Source organism: Thamnophis sirtalis, unplaced genomic scaffold, assembly GCF_051295495.1.
Source record: "Thamnophis sirtalis isolate CommonGarterSnake01/CBP01778 unplaced genomic scaffold, rThaSir2_p1.2 scaffold_8, whole genome shotgun sequence".
Taxonomy (NCBI): domain Eukaryota; kingdom Metazoa; phylum Chordata; class Lepidosauria; order Squamata; family Natricidae; genus Thamnophis; species Thamnophis sirtalis.
In genome coordinates this window covers 4,076,503-4,095,380 of record NW_028261388.1, presented here as the reverse complement: position 1 = coordinate 4,095,380, position 18,878 = coordinate 4,076,503, and the positions used below count along the sequence as shown (strand labels likewise).

General features: G+C 41.8%; 1 protein-coding gene across 3 annotated transcripts in view; it reads left to right on the top strand.

Moving 5' to 3' along the window:
• DGAT2 (diacylglycerol O-acyltransferase 2) overlaps window positions 1-18,878 on the top strand; it is a 49,114-nt gene that overhangs the window by 12,917 nt on the left and 17,319 nt on the right. Inside the window, exons 1-4 of one of the 3 annotated variants that reach the window (XM_087720986.1) lie at window positions 2,688-3,806; window positions 7,821-7,940; window positions 15,167-15,274; window positions 15,965-16,035. In XM_087720986.1, coding sequence (XP_087577112.1) covers window positions 3,698-3,806; window positions 7,821-7,940; window positions 15,167-15,274; window positions 15,965-16,035 — 408 coding nt within the window. In that variant the 5' untranslated portion in view covers window positions 2,688-3,697. Of the gene's footprint in view, window positions 1-2,687; window positions 3,807-7,820; window positions 7,941-15,166; window positions 15,275-15,964; window positions 16,036-18,878 lie in introns of those variants that run through there. The other 2 variants (XM_087720988.1, XM_087720987.1) reach the window with 2 other exon arrangements.

Here is an 18,878-nt window from a genome sequence, read left to right as displayed (position 1 = left end):
GGGACTTTTAGGGGTGAGGAAGATTGGCACAGGGGAATGACAACATTCTGCACTTAGCTGAGGTTTTTTTTTTTTTTAAATCCCATTTTTATTATTGTTAGTTAATAAATCAAGGTGGTGAAGATACCTAATCTTTCCCCTATTTTCTCTACAACAACAACAACAACCCTGTAAGGTAGCTTGGGCTGAAAGAGAGAGAGAGAGAGAGACTGTTTCAAGGTCACCCAGCTGGCTTCCATGCCTACAGCAGGATTAGAACTCACCGTCTCCTGGTGATTGGCCCAGAGTCAACCAGTTGGCGTTCATGCTAAAGGCGGGACTAGAACTCACTGTCTCCTGGTGATTGGCCCAGAGTCAACCAGTTGGCTTTCATGCCTAAAGTGGGACTAGAACTCACCTTCTCCTGGTGATTCCCTCAGTTATCCATCTGACTCTCATGGCTACGATGGGACTAGAACTCACTGTCTCCTGGTGATTGGCCCAGAGAGTCAACCAGTTGGCTTTCATGCCTAAAGTGGGACTAGAACTCACCTTCTCCTGGTGATTCCCTCAGTTATCCATCTGACTCTCATGGCTACGATGGGACTAGAACTCACCGTCTCCTGGTGATTGCCCCAGAGTCAATCATTTGGCTTTCATGCCTAAAGTGGGACTAGAACTCACCGTCTCCTGGTGATTGCTCCAAAGTCACCCAGCTGGCTTTCATGTCTAAGGCAGGACTTGAACTCAGCATCTCTGGGTTTCTAGCTGGCAACTTAGCCACTAATACTGGCTCTAAGAAAGTTTATGGCGGTTTTAAGGCAGGGTTTGAGCATTCCTGGCTTGTGCTTGTTGATGGTGAAGGTTGCGACCGCTGACAATCCATGGCAATCTTTCTCAGTCAGCGCCTTTCAAACGTGGGGACTTCGACTCCCAGAATTCTCTAACCAGCACAGCTGAATTCTGGGAGTTGAAGTCCCCACGTTTGAAAGGTACCAGGATTGGGGAACACTGATCTGTGGCTTGGTGGGTTGGGAAAAACCCTCATCTTGAGACTGAAGTTTCTGAAAACTTCAATCTCCAGCAAGCTCAGTCAATACGGTGAATAGGAGGCATGCTGGGAGTTGTAGTTCAAAATCTTGTGGAGGCTTGAGGCGCCCCGTCTTGTAAGCTTTTAACCATAGGGGTCGTGGCTATATCTAAACTGAAACCAGCCTCACAACTGGTTTGACTATAGAAGTAGATTTTTGGGGTGGGACTAGATGACCTCTATGCTCCCTTCTGACCCTTACGTTGTATGTTGCTTGCCTGTTCCATGTTCCTTGTCTGCTTTCACCCAGGTTGGCCAAACTAGGTGGGAACAGGACAGAATAACAAGATTGGAAGGGACCTTGGAGGTCTTCTAGTCCAGCCCCCCCCCCCCCTTTCAAGCAGGGAATTCTAAATGGTGGTGCAATCTCCTCTTAAAAACTTCCACCAGTGGAGCATCCACAATGTCTGAAGACAACCCGTTCCATTGGTTGATGGTGTACTGTGTAGGACTGTGCTGATGCCGCAATTTTCTCCCTGATTTAAGGCCCTGTGGATTTTGGTTGATTTTTCTTAACGAACTCTGCTGATCTCCCAAATTAATGTTGGCTGAAAATCCAGCAAGGTCTGGGCCTTGTCTCAGAAACAGCAATGGCTCAAGTCCAGTAGGGGTTGAGAGGTTTCCTTCCTTCCTTCCTTCCTTCCTTCCTTCCTTCCTTCCTTCCTTCCTTCCTTCCTTCCTTCTCTTCTTTCTTCGCTTTCTCTTTCTTTCTTCCTTCCTTCCTTCCTTCCTTCCTTCCTTCCTTCCTTCCTTCCGTCTTTCTTTCTTTCTTTCTTTCTTTCTTTCTTTCTTTCTTTCTTTCTTTCTGTCTTTCTGTCTTTCTTTCTTTCTTTCTTTCTTTCTTTCTTTCTTTCTTTCTTTCTTTCTTCCCTCCCTCCCTCTCTCCCTCCCTCCCTCCCTCCCTTCCAATGGATATTTGGGGCAGGTTGCATTGCACTTAAAATGTGATAATTGCTCGATATGCCTGGATTTCTCCAACTGAGCATCTCTTGAGGGCCACTGAGGTGAGTCCTGCTAGGTTGCCAATAGCAACCTCTCTTCCTCCTTCCTCTGCACATTGGAAGGTGGCCTTGCGTAGGGTTGCAGGTTGAAATCCAGGATCTTGACATCGGTGAAGATCTACACTACGGGTAGTCCTCAACGTACGACCACAGTGAAGCCCCAAATTTACTTTGCTAAGTGAGACATTTGTTAAGTGTGGTTTTGCCCCATTTTACAACCTTTCTTGCCACAGTTGTTAAGTGAATCACTGCAGTTGTTAAGTTAGTGACCCCGTTGTTAACCGAATCTGATTTCCCTGTTGACTTTGCTTGTCACAAGGTCGCAAAAGGGGGCCACAGTACCTTGGAACACAACAACGGTCATAAATATGAACCAGTTGCTAACCACATTTGTTAACGGCTTCCCCATTGACTTTGCTTTGCTTGTCAGAAAAACACAAAAGGGGATCACATCATAAATGTAAGTCAGTTGTCAAACATCCAAATGTAAATCAGGTGAACATACAGATCCTGCAACGGTCATTAAGTGTGAAAAATCAGAAGTCGATTTTTTCTAGTATCTTTGCAAGTTTGAATGGTCACTAAATGAACTGTTGTAAGTCAAGGATGACCAGTGGTGATCACATGATCCTGGGACAGAGCAACTGTCATAAATACATGCCAGTTGCCAAGAGCCCGAATTTTGATCACGGGACCATAGAGATGCTGCAAAGGTTGTAAGTGCGAGAACTGGTCATAAGTCACTTTTCTTTAGTGCCGTTATAACTTTGAATGCAGCAGTCGGAAAATGAAATCCTTTCCATGACGTGCTTCAAGGGGAAAAAAAAAGCAGCACATCTCTGAATTCGCTCATATTGAGGAAAAGACATGTGGTTGCGTGTCCAAAGATGCTTTGCCAAGAAAAAACCAAGGGTGTTGCAAAAACAGGCTTTTAATTTTGTGTCCCGCAGATTCATATTTCCCTGCAGGCTGGATTTGATTGAAATCAAGTGGCTCTAAATCACGATTGAAATCATGATTTGAATCACGATTGAAATAAGTTTTAAATCACGATTGAAATGAAGTTGATTTAAATCACGATTGAAATCATGATTTGAATCGCAATTGAAATCAAGTGGCTTTAAATCACGATTGAATCAAGTCGCTTTAAATCATGATTGAAATGATTTGAATCACGATCGAAATCAAGTCGCTTTAAATCACAATTGAAATCAAATTTCTTTAAACCACGATTGAAATCATGATTTGAATTACGATTGAAATCAAGCCGCTTCAAATCACGATTGAAATCAAGTCGCTTTAAATCACGATGGAAATCAAGCCGCTTTAAAACACGATTGAAATCAAGTCGCTTTAAATAACGATTGAAATCATGATTTGAGTCACGATCGAAATCGAGCCGATTTAAATCATGATTTAAATCACGGTGAAAATCGGGGACTTAAATCACGGTTGAAATGGTCACATACATGATCAAAATCACGGTTGAAATCAAGTTGATTGAAATCAAGTTGATTGAAGTCTCGATTTAAATCACTAGTAAAAAGGCTGATTTAAATCATAATTTTTAAAGAGCAACTATCATCTCCGACCTGCTATTGACCCACCGACAGTCCCAGTGGCTTTAATGGGACAGCTGGTGATGCGGCAGAGACACAACAAGCGGAAGACATGGTGGGCAGCAGGTGAGAGGATGCCCGCTAACAGACACTGCCATGATGGATCTGAAATGACAGGTGCTCTTTAATATTATATTTATAAGCTGCTTTCATTTTTACTGCTTTCCCTTCCTCCCCACGCTTAGAGCCAGATATATTTCTCTTCAAACCATCATACAGTTTGTAGTGTACCTAGATTTGCAAAACAAGGGGATCAAGGAATATTCCTGAACTTTGTTTTATGGTTTATGATTTATGAAAAGAGTAAAAGGTTCTACATTTAGGCAACAAAAACCAAATGCACAGGTACAGTATAGGTGGTACCTTGCTCAGTAGTAGTAACGGTGAGAGGGATTTGGAGTCCTAGTGGACAATCATTTAAATAGGAGCCAGCCGTGTGCAGCAGCTGCCAAAAAAGCCAACACAGTTCTAGGCTGCATCAACAGAGGGAGAGAATCAAAATCACGTGAAGGGTTAATACCACTTTATAAGTATAATCTTTATTGCCATTGTACTTAAATACAACGAAATTCGTTGTAAGGCCAATATAATGTCTTGGGAAGGCCACACTTGGAATACGCCATTCAGTTTTTGTTGCCACGATGTAGAAAAGATGTGGAGACTCTAGAAAGAGTGCAGAGAAGAGCAACAAAGAGGATTAAGGGACTGGAGACTAAAATATATGAGGAACAGTTGAAGGAACTGGGTATGTCTAGTTTAATGAAAAGAAGACCAGGGGAGACATGATAGCAGCCTTCTAATATCTCAGGGGTTGCCACAAAGAAGAGGAAGTCAAACTATTCTCCAAGGCACCTGAAGGCAGGACAAGAAGCAATGGGTGGAAACTAATCAAGGAGAGAAGCAACTTAGAACTGAGGAGAAATTTCCTGACAGTTAGAACAATTAATCAGTGGAACAACTTGCTTCCAGAAGTTGTGAATTCTCCAACACTGGAAGTCTTTAAGAAGATTGTCTGGAACGGTATAGGGTTTTCCTGCCTAGGCAGGGGGTTGGACTAGAAGACCTCCAAAGTCCCTTCCAACTCTGCTATTGTATTGTATTGTATTTATTTCAAGAAGAGACTGGACTTCAGAAATGGTGTAGTGTCTTCTGCTTGGGGCTGGAGGTTGGACTAGATGACCTACAAGGTCCCTTCCAACTCCGTACATCTGTATCTGCACTTCATGGTTACCGTGAAATTGTGTGAGTGCATCAGTGCAGTGCATGTCATCTCAGTTTGCAGTGCTTGGATTCATTGAATGAGTTGACCAAATATGCAATTATTGCAGAATGCACAGACTCATGCTATATTTCTAAGCTCCATTTCATGCTGAATAAACTGAATTATGAATGCACCTCAAATAGAAAACGATCTTCAGAAAGATTTTTTTTATTCCAAAAGCATTTTATTAAAATAAATTTAATTTTTTAAAAAAATCCAATTTAAATGAAAAAAAAACCAATGTAAGTTTTTAAAAAATCTGATATATATATATACTTGTATATAGTGTTATATTTGTGCTGATAAATAAATAAAGGGAGACTAGTATAGATCTATTTCAAGCTATTTAGCTCTCATCAGCTAGCCATACCCTTACTGGGAATCGAACCTGTGCTCTATTGCCTATTAGGCAGATGTGTTAACCACTGAGCTACAGAGCTCGACTCCTTATCAGCCAAGCCAGGGTGAAAGGTATATATTTAAAGTCACAACCCCTGGTATGCCCAAATATGGGAGGAAGATCACTGCTTCCATTCTCTGTCTTTGGCTCGTCACAAGAGACCATCCAGACAGAAACCCAATATTTTTTACTGTTGCCTTTTTGTTACATTTGTTATATTTGTGCTGATAAATAAATAAAGGGAGACTAGTATAGATCTATTTCAAGCTTATTTAGCTCTCATCAGCTAGCCATACCCTTACTGGGAATCGAGCCTATATATATATATATATATATCTTGATTTTTATCCACCCTGCCTCCCTGACCTAAGTCCCAATCATTAGGAAATGCTTATGTGCTGAGCCAAAAAGCAAGATATGCCCTTCGGTTTGTTTGACGTTTCCGGATTGGTCAATGGATAACTTTTGGAGATTTGCAGAGGTGAAAAATCTACTTGCAAACAAGCTTTTTTTTAAATTCACGGTCCATTTATGAGCAGGACAGATTGACCTCCTTTTCCTCTAAGGAAACCGTGTCAACAGTTGGATCTTCTATTAATCTACTTCCTCTATTCTTTACCTGCTTCTGGCCTGTTAAATTAACCTCACCTGAAGCCTTTTTCTCCTTTACACCTGAGCGTGGCTGAAAAGGGTGTCCATGTTCGCTCTACTCTGCTTTTAACACTGCTATGTACAGAATACAGAGTTGGAAGGGACCTTGGAGGTCCTCTAGTCCAACCCCTTGCCTGAGCAAGAAGCCTTATACAGGTAGTCCTCAAATTACAACAGTTTGTTTAGGGACCATTCAAAGTTACAACGGCACTGAAAAAAGTGACCATTTTTCATACTTACAACCGTTGTAGCATCTCTGTGGTCATGTGATTTATATTCAGATGCCGGTTAGTTGACTCATACTTACAACAGTTGCAGCGTCCCGGAGTCACATGATTCCCCGTTTCGCAAGCAAAGTCAATGGGACAACTAGAGTCACTTAACAACCGTGTTACTAACTTCACAACTGCAGTGATTCACTTAGCAAATGTGGCAAGAAAGGTCGTAAAATGGGGCAGAACTCAACCAATTTCTCCCTTAACAACATAACTTTTGGGTTCAATTGTCATAAGTCGAGGGCTACCTGTACCATTTCAGACAAATGGTTGTCTAATCTCTTCTTAAAGACCGCCCCCATAACTTCTGAAGGCAAGTTGTACCACTGATTGATTGTTCTCCCTGTCAGGAAACCTTAATTCCAGATTGCTTCTCTGTGACAAATTCTGTTTATATATAGCACCACAGGTCAAACGAAGAGTACAGTCACCATGTGCTTTACTGCTTACCTGTTAAATTGTAACAGGACACTCTACTTAGGGCAAAAGAACATAGAGTTATCCAAACTTGTAAACACTGCCATTTACTGGCTGAGTACTTCTGTAGTTGTTGCATAAAGTTGCTTTCCAACAATGAATTCCAACACTCCCCTTGATTAGTTTCCATCAACCTAGAACTAAGAAGAAATTTAATCAGATGTCTAGTGACAGTTGCCAAGCATCTGAATTTTGATCATGCGACCATGGGGATGGTGCAACAGTCATAAATGTGAAAAACGGCCATCGGTCACTTTTTTTAGTGTCATTGTAACTTTGAACGGTCACTAAATGAACTATTGTAAGTTGAGGACTCCCACTGTAAGTCATTACAGTGGGAATTCTGCTCCCAGTTGTGGTTGTAAGTTGACAAACATTGTATGAGACTGCAGAGTAAGCATTGCTTTGGATCAACTGCTCTTAACTTGAACCACACAGATTGAGGTGAATATGTTGTTCATTGTTTAGTCTTAATTGTTCTTAATTGCTAAGTTGTGTCCAACTCTTGTGACCCCCATGGACCACAATACGCCAGCCTTCGCTCTCCATTGTCTCCCCAAATTTGCCCAATTCCATGTTTGTTGTGTCAATGATGGCCCTATTGAACCATTTCTTCCTCTACCATCCCCCTTCTTCTCTCGCCGTCCATCTTTCCCAACATCGGGGTCTTCTTCAAGGAGTCCTCTCTTCTCATTTGGCGGCCGAAATATTTGAGCTTCAGGTTCAGGATCTGTCCTTCCAAAGGACAGTCAGAGTTGATTGCCTTTCGGATCGACTGATTGGATCTCCTTGCAGTCTAAAAGAGATTCTCAAGAGTCTTCCCCAGTGCAACAATTCAAAAGCGTCAATTCTTCATCGCTCAGCCTTCCTTCTGGTCCGACTCTCACGGTCGTACACACTGGTGATGGTCAGTAGGGAATTAACAGCTAATGGTTAATAGGGAATTAATTAATTAGTTACGGTAATAAGGAATGTGGCGAATCACATTCAAAGTCTCTGGAAGGGATCGGTGGGGAAGCCCTTGGAAATCGCTCAATGGATCGAATTCTCTTCTTTTCTCTTTTCAGGGACCGGTTCCAGCATCTTGTCGACCCTTCAGGATCTGTCTTGGCTGTCCAAGTCAAAAGTGGAGAAGCAACTGCAGGTCATTTCAGTGCTACAATGGGTGGTCTCATTCCTTATGATGGGTAAGGAGACCCTTTTGTCTCAAACGCTCAAGACTTTTGGGGTGGTGCTCTTGGGAGATAGGGATGCATGGATCACGGAAGGTGCCTTCAAGAGAGACAAATAAGGAATGGAATGGAAAACAGAATAGAACAGGAACAGAACAGAACAGAACATAGGATAGAGTAGGATAGGACAGTTGAGCTTTCGGTTTCTGGAGTGCGCATGCGCGCCGGACACCTGCTCTCCCAGTTTCCAGCGCTCCCGCATGTGCGCACCAGGGAGCTGTTCTTCTGCCAGAACACAAAAGAGCCAACAGGCGATGACTGGCGTGCCCAGAGAGATGGCTCTGCGTACCACTTCCAGCACGCTGAAATAGATTCACATCACAGGTATAAGGTCTAGTCTATCTAATAAATACTATTCTATTCTCTGTTCTATTCTATTCTTCTATTCTACATGCTATTCTATTCTATGTTCTATTCTATCTCTGTTTTCTTCTTCTATTTAAATGCTTTTCTACATGGCTATTCTGTTCGTTCTGTTCTATTCCATTCCATCTAATCTCTGTTCTATTCTTCCATTCTACATGCTATTCTACATTCTGTTCTGTTCTATTCTATTCTATTCCATTGCATTCCATTGCATTCCATTCCATTCCATTCCATTCTACATGCTATTCTATTCTCTGTTCTATTCTATTCTTCTATTCTACATGCTATTCTACATTCTGTTCTATTCTATTCCATTCCATTCCATTCTATTCTACATGCTATTCTATTCTCTGTTCTATTCATCTACATGCTTTTCTACATGCTATTCTGTTCTGTTCTATTCTCTTTTCTATTCTATTCTCTATTCTATTCTATTCTTCTATTCTACATGCTATTCTATTCTGTTCTATTCTATTCTCTTTTCTATTCTATTCTCTGTTCTATTGTATTCTTCTATTCTACATACTATTCTATTCCATTCCATTCTATTCTCTGTTCTATTCTATTCTTCTATTCTACATGCTATTCTACATTCTGTTCTGTTCTGTTCTATTCCATTCCATTCTACATGCTATTCTACTTCTATTCTACATGCTATTCTACATTCTGTTCTGTTCTGTTCTATTCCATTCCATTCTACATGCTATTCTATTCTCTGTTCTATTCTATTCTTGTATTCTTTTCTTCTATTCTACATGCTATTCTACATGCTATTCTGTTCTGTTCTATTCTATTCTCTTTTCTATTCTATTCTCTGTTCTGTTCTTCTATTCTACATGCTTTTCTACATGCTATTCTATTCTGTTCTGTTCTCTTTTCTATTCTATTCTATTCTCTGTTCTATTCTATTCTTCTATTCTACATGCTATTCTACATTCTATTCTGTTCTGTTCTATTCTATTCTCTTTTCTATTCTCTGTTCTACTATTCTTCTATTCTACATGCTATTCTGTTCTATTCTATTCTATTCTCTTTTCTATTCTATTCTATTCTCTTTTCTATTCTATTCTCTGTTCTATTCTATTCTTCTATTCTACATGCTATTCTACATTCTGTTCCGTTCCATTCCATTCCATTCCATTCTATTCTATTCTATTCTATTCTATTCTATTCTATTCTATTCTATTCTATTCTATTCTATTCTATTCTATTCTATTCTATTCTATTCTATTCTAATGGAGATTAAAACATATAAAGAACAGTTGCAGGATTTTGGACTGGCCAGTCTAGAAAAAAGAAAGAATGGTGGGATATGATAGCAGCATTCTTGAGAGTACTTGAGAGATTGCCACAAACAAGGGGAGGGTGGTGTCAACTTATTTTCCAAAGCACCAGAGTGCAGGACAAGACGCAATGGGTGGAAATTAATCAGGGAGAGAAGCAACCTAGAACTGAGGAGAAACTTCCTAACAGCGAGGACAATTATCCAGTGGAACAGAAGTTGCCTCCAGAAGTTGTGGGTGCTGGAGGATTTTAAGAAGAGACTGCACACTCGCTTGACTGAAATGGTGTAAGGTCTCCTGCTTGAGCAGGGGGCTGGACTAGAAGACCTCCAAGGCCCCTTCCAGGTCTATTCTGATTGATTGAACCCCCGGAGTTCTAATTCCTTCCTTCCCTAATTTCAGATTCCTTTTGTCTTTATCCAGATTCCTGGATAATGTCCCAAAATTTACAGGGCCAAAGGGGGGGGTTAGGATCCCATCCCGAGCCAGAGGATCTGGACACCAGTTCCAAGGTTTATCTACCCCATGATCCAAAATACGAGTGTGACTTGTGACTTTTCAAGGCCCTTTTGGGGGCGTGCGGGGGGCAGGGTCCCACCCCTGCTTGGGACAAATGGATTTTCGGCACGCCTCTAATCTTGTTTGCGGAAAACCTGGCTTGATGCCCGTTCTGGTGTTTTTCACTCTCACAGAGAGCGAAAATCTCCATTTTTGGCACTTTTCCTTTTGAAAAGATCAAGGATAACTTTACCGGTAGTCCTTAACCTAGGACCATCCGTCTGATCTCGATTCAAATTTACGCCGGCTTTGAAACTTGCCTGCATGACTGCTGCGCAACCACTCTGGTCCCGCGACTGTAATTTTGGGTAATTTTGACAATGGGCGTTGGCTCGCAACGTACTGAGGTCACGTGATTTGGGAGCGGTTTCTGGCAAAAAAGACATCCATTTGGGGATTCTGGATTGGTTTAACGACCGGGTGATACGCTTTATGACCGACATTAAAAAAATCGGCATATCATCAGGTCCGGTCACATGATAACTTAATTTATGACCTCGGTGATTTAACGCTGGAAATTCCACTTTCACTTGTCGTTGTAAGTCGAGGACTACAGTTGAGGCTGGAATTAGTCCTCTACTTAACAGCTCTTCATTTAGTGACCGTTTGAAGTTACCATGGCATTTGGAAAAGTGACCATTTTTCATACTTACAACCGTTGCAGACCCGTGGCGCCGTGATCAAATTCGGACGCTTGGCAACTGACTCGTATTTATGACGGTTGCAATGTCCCGGGGTCATGTGATCTTCTTTTGGCAACCTCCTGACGAGCCAAGTCAAGGGGAAGCCCGATTCACTTAACAACCGTGTTGCTAGCTTATCCACCACAGTGATTCACTTAACAAACCGTGGCAAGAAAGGTCGTAAAATGGGGCAAAACTCACTTAACCAAGTTCTCGCTTAGCAACAGGAATGCTGGGCTCGGTTGTGGCCGTAAGCGGAAGGCTACATGTAGATAAATATTCCAGATGTGGTAGAGCCGAGGTGGCGCAGTGGTTAGAGTGCAGCACTGCAGGCTACTTCAGCTGACTGCAGTTCTGCAGTTCGGCTTTTCAAATCTCACCGGCTCAGGGTTGACTCAGCCGTCCATCCTTCCAAGGTGGGTAAAATGAGGACCCAGATTTTTGGGGGCGATATGCCGACTCTGTAAACCGCTTAGAGAGGGCTGAAAGCCCTATGAAGCGGTATATAAGTCTAACTGCTATTGCTATTGCTATTTACATGCTCCACTTTGTGAATTTCACCTGGTCTGTGAGTAAGGGGAGGGTCTAGATTGCTGGGCCAAGACACCCTCCTCCATTCCTCGCTCACATCTGAAAATATTGCTTGATATCCTGTTTCCCCGAAAATAAGACCTCCCCGGATAATAAGCCCAATCGGGCTTTTGAGTGCATGTGCTAAAATAAGCCCTCCCCCAAATATTTAAACGCATGAGCAGACGGTCCCCATCATTTCCTGTGGGGGAAAAGGGGAGGGAACATGCCCCACGCGCTCCACATACACCTGCTATCCACGCGGGACGGCCTCGCAGAGGCTGCTCCCACAAACCGTAGCTCCCGCGTCCCTTCTCTTAGTGGCGGCCGCAAAAACAGCGGCGCTCGGTCTGGCAAGAGTGTGCCAGAAACAGAGACAGCACTTCCGGCCCTCTCTGGATCAGCTGATCCACGGGCCGAGGTTAAGGCGCCTCCTTCACCTCCAACATAATAAGACCTCCCTGAAAATAAGGCCCAGCGCTTGTTTCGGGGGCCAAATGAAAATAAGACCCCGTCTTATTTTCAGAGAAACACGGTCGTGAGTCACCTTCCCTTGTATGGTGTTTTTATTTTATTTTAACAAAGTGCCTTGTAGCGGTTCTGTGCTATAATTCCCAGCTCGTATGATCTTTGCCCGGAGGATTCTGGGAGTTGAAGTGCATCAACATTTGGGGGAGGAGGGGGGTGTATTTGTTAATTCTTCTGGTCCTCTCTGGATTTTGGCAAGTTTAAACTGCCCTATCCTTGGTAAATGACCCAGAACATGCTTATTTCTCTTTATTTAGGCAACTCAAAGCCCTTGGCAGGGAAGATTGTTAAATAAATAATGCAACATTTATCAAACCATGGAAGGCAACCATATTGTTAGAACATGGCGTGACCCAAAAGATCAGAATAAGAGGGTTTGCAAAGGGACCTTGGAGGTCTTCTAGTCCAACCACCTGCTCAAGCAGGAGACCTTATACCATTTATACAATAATACAATAGCAGAGTTGGAAGGGACCTCGGAGGTCTTCTAGTCCAACCCCCTTTCAGACAAGTGAGTGTGCAGCCTCTTCTTAAAAACCTCCAGGGATGGAGCACCCACAATTTCTGGTGGCAAGCAGTCCCACTGGTTAATTAATTGTCCTCACTGTTAGGAAGTTTCTCCTCAGTTCTAGGTTGCTTCTCTCCTTGATTAGTTTCCATCCATTGTTTCTTGTCCTGCCCTCGAGTGTTTTGGAGAATAACTTGACACACACACCCCTCTTGTTTGTGGCAATCTCTCAAGTACTGGAATGCTGCTAGCATATCCCCCCATTTTTTTTCTTTTTTCTAGACTAGCCAGATCAAAATCCTGCAGCTGTCCTTTATATGTTTTAATCTCCATTAGAATAGAATAAAATAGAATAGAATAGAATGTCATGAATACTAGAATAATAGACTAGAATAATAGAATAGAATAGCATGTAGAAGAGAAATAGAAATAGAATAGAATAGCATGTAGAATAGAAGAATAGAATAGAACAGAATAGAATATAGAATAAAAAATAGAATAAAATAGAAAATAGAATTAAAAATAGAATAGAATAAAACAGTAGACTAGACTAATAATTAGAATATCATATAGCATGTCATATATACTAGAATAGTAGAATAGAATAATAGAATAGAATAGAATAGCATGTAGAATAGAATAATAGAATAATAGAATGTAGATACAATAGAATAATAGAATAGAATGCAATACAATAATAGAATAGCTTGTAGAATAGAATAGGAATAGAATAGAATAGCATATAGAATAGAACAGAATTCAGAATAGAAGAGAACAGAATAGAAAAATAGAATAAAATATTTATTTCTATTTTTATTTCTATTGATTAAATTTATAGGCTGCCCAATCCCGAAAGACTCCGGGCGGCTTACAGAAAATAAAATTTTAAGAGAAAAGTTAAAAAACAAATAGAATAATAGAATAGCATGTAGAGTAGAATAGCATATAGAATAGAATGTAGAATGGAATAGAATAGAATAGAATAGCATGTAGAATAGAATATTAGAATGTAGAATACAATACAATAGAATAATAGAATACAATACAATAATAGAATAGCTTGTAGAATAGAATAGGAATGGAATAGAATAGCATATAGAAGAGAATTCAGAATAGAACAGAATTCAGAAGAGAAGAGAACAGAAAAACAGAATAAAATAGAATAATAGAATAGCATGTAGAATAGAATATTAGAATGTAGAATACAATGCAATAGAATAGAATACAATAATAGAATAGCTTGTAGAATAGAATAGGAATAGAATAGAATAGCATATAGAATAGAATAGAATTCAGAATAGAATTCAGAATACAAGAGAACAGAACAAAAATAGAATAAAATAGAATAGCATGTAGAGTAGAATAGCATATAGAATAGCATGTAGAATAGAATAATAGAATGTAGAATACAATACAATAGAATAGAGTATAATAATAGAATAGCTTGTAGAATAGAATAGGAATAGAATAGCATAGCATATGGAATAGAATTCAGAATAGAACAGAATTCAGAATAGAAGAGAACAGAACAGAAAAATAGAATAAAATAGAATAATAGAATAGCATGTAGAGTAGAATAGAATAAATAGAATTTTGAAGGCATCTTGGAGATCATCTCCAGGCCTTTAACCAACTTAATTGCTCTTCTCTGCACTTTTTCCAACGTCTCAAGACCTTCAACAAAACCGGCCCCAGGTCACTTTTGTCAGTGCCCTTGTGATATCAAACGGCCACTAAACCAAAGCTTGTAAGTCAAGGACTCCCGGTGTTCAAAATTCCCCACCCCCTTTGGCCAAACTGGCATTCCTGCCTGTCTTCACCCAGCGCCAGCCTCACCATCTCTGGGCAAGTAAACATGTTTATTGCTCCAAGGGTTATTTTTTTCTTCTTCTTCCCTCTCTCAGGGGACAAAGTGCAATTAAATTGCAGAGGAATTTTAAGGAATTTCCTCCCCTTTGCAGCTCAGGTAGCGTTTTAATGACCGGCTCTTGAACGGCTTCACCCAGGTGGGAGGCTCCCGGCTTGCCAATGGGAGATTGGAATCATTATCCTTGCCCTTGGCTGCGCGTGGCACATTTATTGTTCCTTTAGGGCAGGGTTCAGCCCGGAGGATTGATTCATTAACATACAGTCCTCGACTTACGACCACAACGGAGCCCGGCATTTCTGTTGCGAAGCGAGACGTGCGCTCCATTGAACGACCTCTCTTGCCACGTTTGTTAAGTGAATCGCCGCAGTTGTCGACTTGGTAACACAGTCGTTAAGCGAATCTGGGCTCCCCCTATTGGCGTGTCAGAAGGCCGCCGGAAGGGATCATGTGACCCCAGGACAGTGCAGCCGTCGTAAAGATGAGACAGTTGCCAAGCCTCTGAGTTTTGATCATGAGACCGCGGGGATGCTGTAATGTTTGAAAAACCGGGCATAAGTCGCTTGTTTTCACTGCTGTTGTTGTAACTTTGAATGGTCACTGAATGAACTGTTGTAAGTTGAGGACCACCTGTGTCAGCAATTTTCTAAGGTGGGATTAGAACTCGCCACAACTTTGGGTTTGTGGAAGCTTAGCTTTGGAAGGCAGAAACTGCATCCTAAGAGAAAGAACATTCCATTTTCCTTTGGGGAAATCCTTGAAATATGAAATAATTTCCAACGTGGATTAATTTTCTCTTATCTTCTCTTTCCTTCCAGGTATTATATGCACCATTTTCCTCATATATATGCTCTGCACAGACTGTTGGATTATAGCAGTTCTGTACTTAGTGTGGTACGCCTTCGACTGGAACACTCCTAGTAAGGGTAAGTGTCAGGCCTGCCCCAATCCGGTCCCTTAGCAAAGAAAGACCCTCGACTCCCATTCCGTTAAAAGCAAATCCATCAGGCGCTTCCCCATTGGTCCACTGGAGGGCGAACGTCACGGCTGGCTTTCCAGAGGAAGCTGCGAAGGAGCTGACATCACAAACAATTGCCGCTCTAGGACGCCGCACTCACTCTCCTTAACAGACCAGGCTCTCCCTTCCCCCTCCCATGACATCACCAGATTGTGAGGACCCAGATTGTTGGGGGCAATATGCTGACTCTCTGTAAACCGCTTAGAGAGGCCTGAAAGGCCTATGAAGCGGTATATAAGTCTACTGCTATTACTGCTATTGCTATTGCTATCACAAACAATTGCCGCTGTAGAATGCCACACTCGCTCTCCTTAACGGCCCAGGCGGTCCAGAGTTATGCTGGAACACACGCACGCACATACATACCCCCCCCCCACCTGGAGTGTTTTACCCCCTCTGTATTTGTTTCCAGACTCATCCTTGTACTAAGTTTGGTTGAAATGCTCCAGAGATATGCTGGAACATACATACGTATTAATAATATAATATATGAAGATTTGAGCATTACGGTTAACTAAATTAGCCTCACCAAAATGACATTTGGCTGCACCTTCCTTGTTTATATCTTCTCTCAATCTCTTCTTTTTTTTTTTCAAAGCTGGAAGGAGATCACAATGGATTAGGAGCTGGGCCATCTGGAGATACTTTCGGGATTACTTTCCAATCCGAGTGAGTTGTTGGGATGTCTTATCGGAGATTATTTCAATGAAGTGTTAAAATGCTTTGGGGTTTTTAATTTATTTATTTTTTAACATTTATTTGTGGGATTTCCTGGCCGCCCATCTTATCCCAGGGTAGCTTTGGGCAGCTTACACTCTTAAGCTTACAAACTTTACACTCTTACAGCTTTTTCACTTTTTCATCCCAACCCTGAGAAGCTCTTTACAGCCCATTCCTTTACATATGACAAATATTTGGAGTGATATCGGACTGAAAACCCATAGGCACTTGTATTTGATTGACATCTAATGCTGGAGTTGTACCTGCTGTGTAACTTCTTACAAGTAGTATAAGGGGAAATAAAATCCCTCTCACAGTTACTCCTATTGACCCAAGTACCACCTATTCTGTATCTGTATATCTTTTTTCTTGCCTAAGTGTAAAAAATGTACTTTTCTCACCACTGAATTGCATTTTAGAATAGAGTAGAATAAACAGAGTTGGAAGGGACCTTGGAGGTCTTCTAGTCCAACCCCCTGCCTAGGCAGGAAACCCTACACCACGTCGGGGAACAGTGCAGGAACTGGGTATGTCTAGTTTAAGGAAAAGAAGGACTCGGGGTGACTTGATAGCGGTCTTCCAATATCTCAGGGACTGCTCCAAAGAAGAAGGAGTCAAGCATTTGAAGACAGGACAAGAAGCAATGGATGGAAACTAATCAAGGGGAGAAGCAACCTAGAACTAAGTAGAAATTTCCTGACCGTGAGAATCAGTGGAACTACTTACAATACAATACAATACAGTAGCAGAGTTGGAAGGGACCTTGGAGGTCTTCTAGTCCAACCCCCTGCCTAGGCAGGAAACCCTATACCGTTTCAGACAAATGGCTATCCAATATCTTCTTAAAGACTTCCAGTGTTGGGGCATTCACAACTTCTGGAGGCAACTTCTGTTCCACTGATTAATTGTTCTCACTGTCAGGAAATTTCTCCTCAGTTCTAAGTTGCTTCTCTCCTTGGTTAGTTTCCACCCATTGCTTTTTCTCCTGCCCTCAGGTGCCTTGGAGAATAGCTTGACTCCCTCTTCTTTGTGGCAACCCCTGAGATATTGGAAGACAGCTATCATGTCTCCCCTAGTCCTTACAATACAATACAATACAATACAATACAATACAATACAATACAATACAATACAATACAATACAATACAATACAATACAATACAATAGCAATGTTGGAAGGGACCTTGGAGGTCTTCTAGTCCAACCCCCTGCCTAGGCAGGAAACCCTACACCCCTTCAGAGAAATGGCTGTCCAACATCTTCTTAAAGACTTCCAGTGTTGGGGCATTCACAACTTCTGGAGGCAACTTCTGTTCCACTGGTTAATTGTTCTCACTGTCAGGAAATTCCTCCTTAACTCTAACTTAACTCTTAACACTTGCCTCCAGAAGTTGTGAATGCTCCAACACTGGAAGATTTTTAAGAAGATGGTGGCTATCCATTGGTCTGTTATGGTTCAGGGTTTCCTTCCTAAGCAGAGGGTTGGACTAGAACAGTGCTTTTCAACCTTTTTTGTGCAAAGGCACACTTTTTTCATGAAAAAAATCACGAGGCACACCACCATTAGAAAATGTTAAAAAAATTTAAGTCTGTGCCTATATTGACTATATATAAAGTGTTTTTCCCACGGCACACCTTACACTATGTCACGGCACACTAGTGTGCCGCGGCACAGTGGTTGAAAAACACTGGACTAGAAGACCTTCAAGGTCCCTTCCAACTCTGTTATTCTAAAAAAAAACATCAGTTCTTTTCCAGCCCTCTGGTAGTTCGGTTGTTCCGAGATCTTGGGCTGGGTCAGAACCAATCAAGTCGTATTCTTGCTCCAGGGCAAAATCCAACCCGTCGGATTGAAAGATTCGCCTAGCTTTTGAACTTCTGCCCTGGAATTCGTTATCGTCTTTACAGGAAAAAAAAAAAAGAGAGCTGAATTTTGATTTCTCTTTGGCTGCCGTCAAAGGGCATCCTTTGATCTAGAGTTTTCCAGTTTGCTGCAGCCGCGCTTCTCCAGTTATAAAAATGCAACGTACAAAAATGCAAGTCCAGATGTGACTTATCTCTGGGTGACAAAGCCCCAATTTAAGTCTCAAAGTCTCTGAAATAATTTCTTTGCAACGGACGGGTGTGCTCTGCAATTTTGACCCTTTCTCGGACTGCAGACAAATTATTTATTTATTTATTTTATTAAATATATTTATATGCCGCCCAATCCCAAAGGACTCTGGGCGGCTTACAAAAAATAAGAAAGAAAGAAAAAAACACATAACGAGAAAAAAAACAACGGTTTAAAAACAGCAACACCCTCATACAGTCGAGGTGGCACAGTGGTTAAAGTGCAGCACTGCAGGCTACTTCAGCTGACTGTTATCTGCAGTTCGGCGGTTCTAATCTCACCGGCTCAAGGTTGACTCAGCCTTCTATCCTTCCGAGGTGGGTGAAATGAGGACCCGGATTGTTGTTGGGGGCGATATGCTGACTCTGTAAACCGCTTAGAGAGGGCTGAAAGCCCTATGAAGCGGTATATAAGTCTAACTGCTATTGCTATACAGTCATTCTAATCGGGGCTGGACCTCAACAGTGAGGTCAACAGCCCCATGCTTGCCGGAACAGCCAAGTTTTTACAGCTTTGAAGAAGGCCATGAGAGTGGGTATGGTCAGGATCTCCGGGGGTAGCTGGTTCCAGAGAGTCGGAGCAGCCACAGAGAAGGCTCTCCTCCGGGGGCCCGCCAGCCGACACTGTCCGGCTGACGGCATCTGAAGGAGGCCCAATCTGTGGGATCTTACTGGCCGC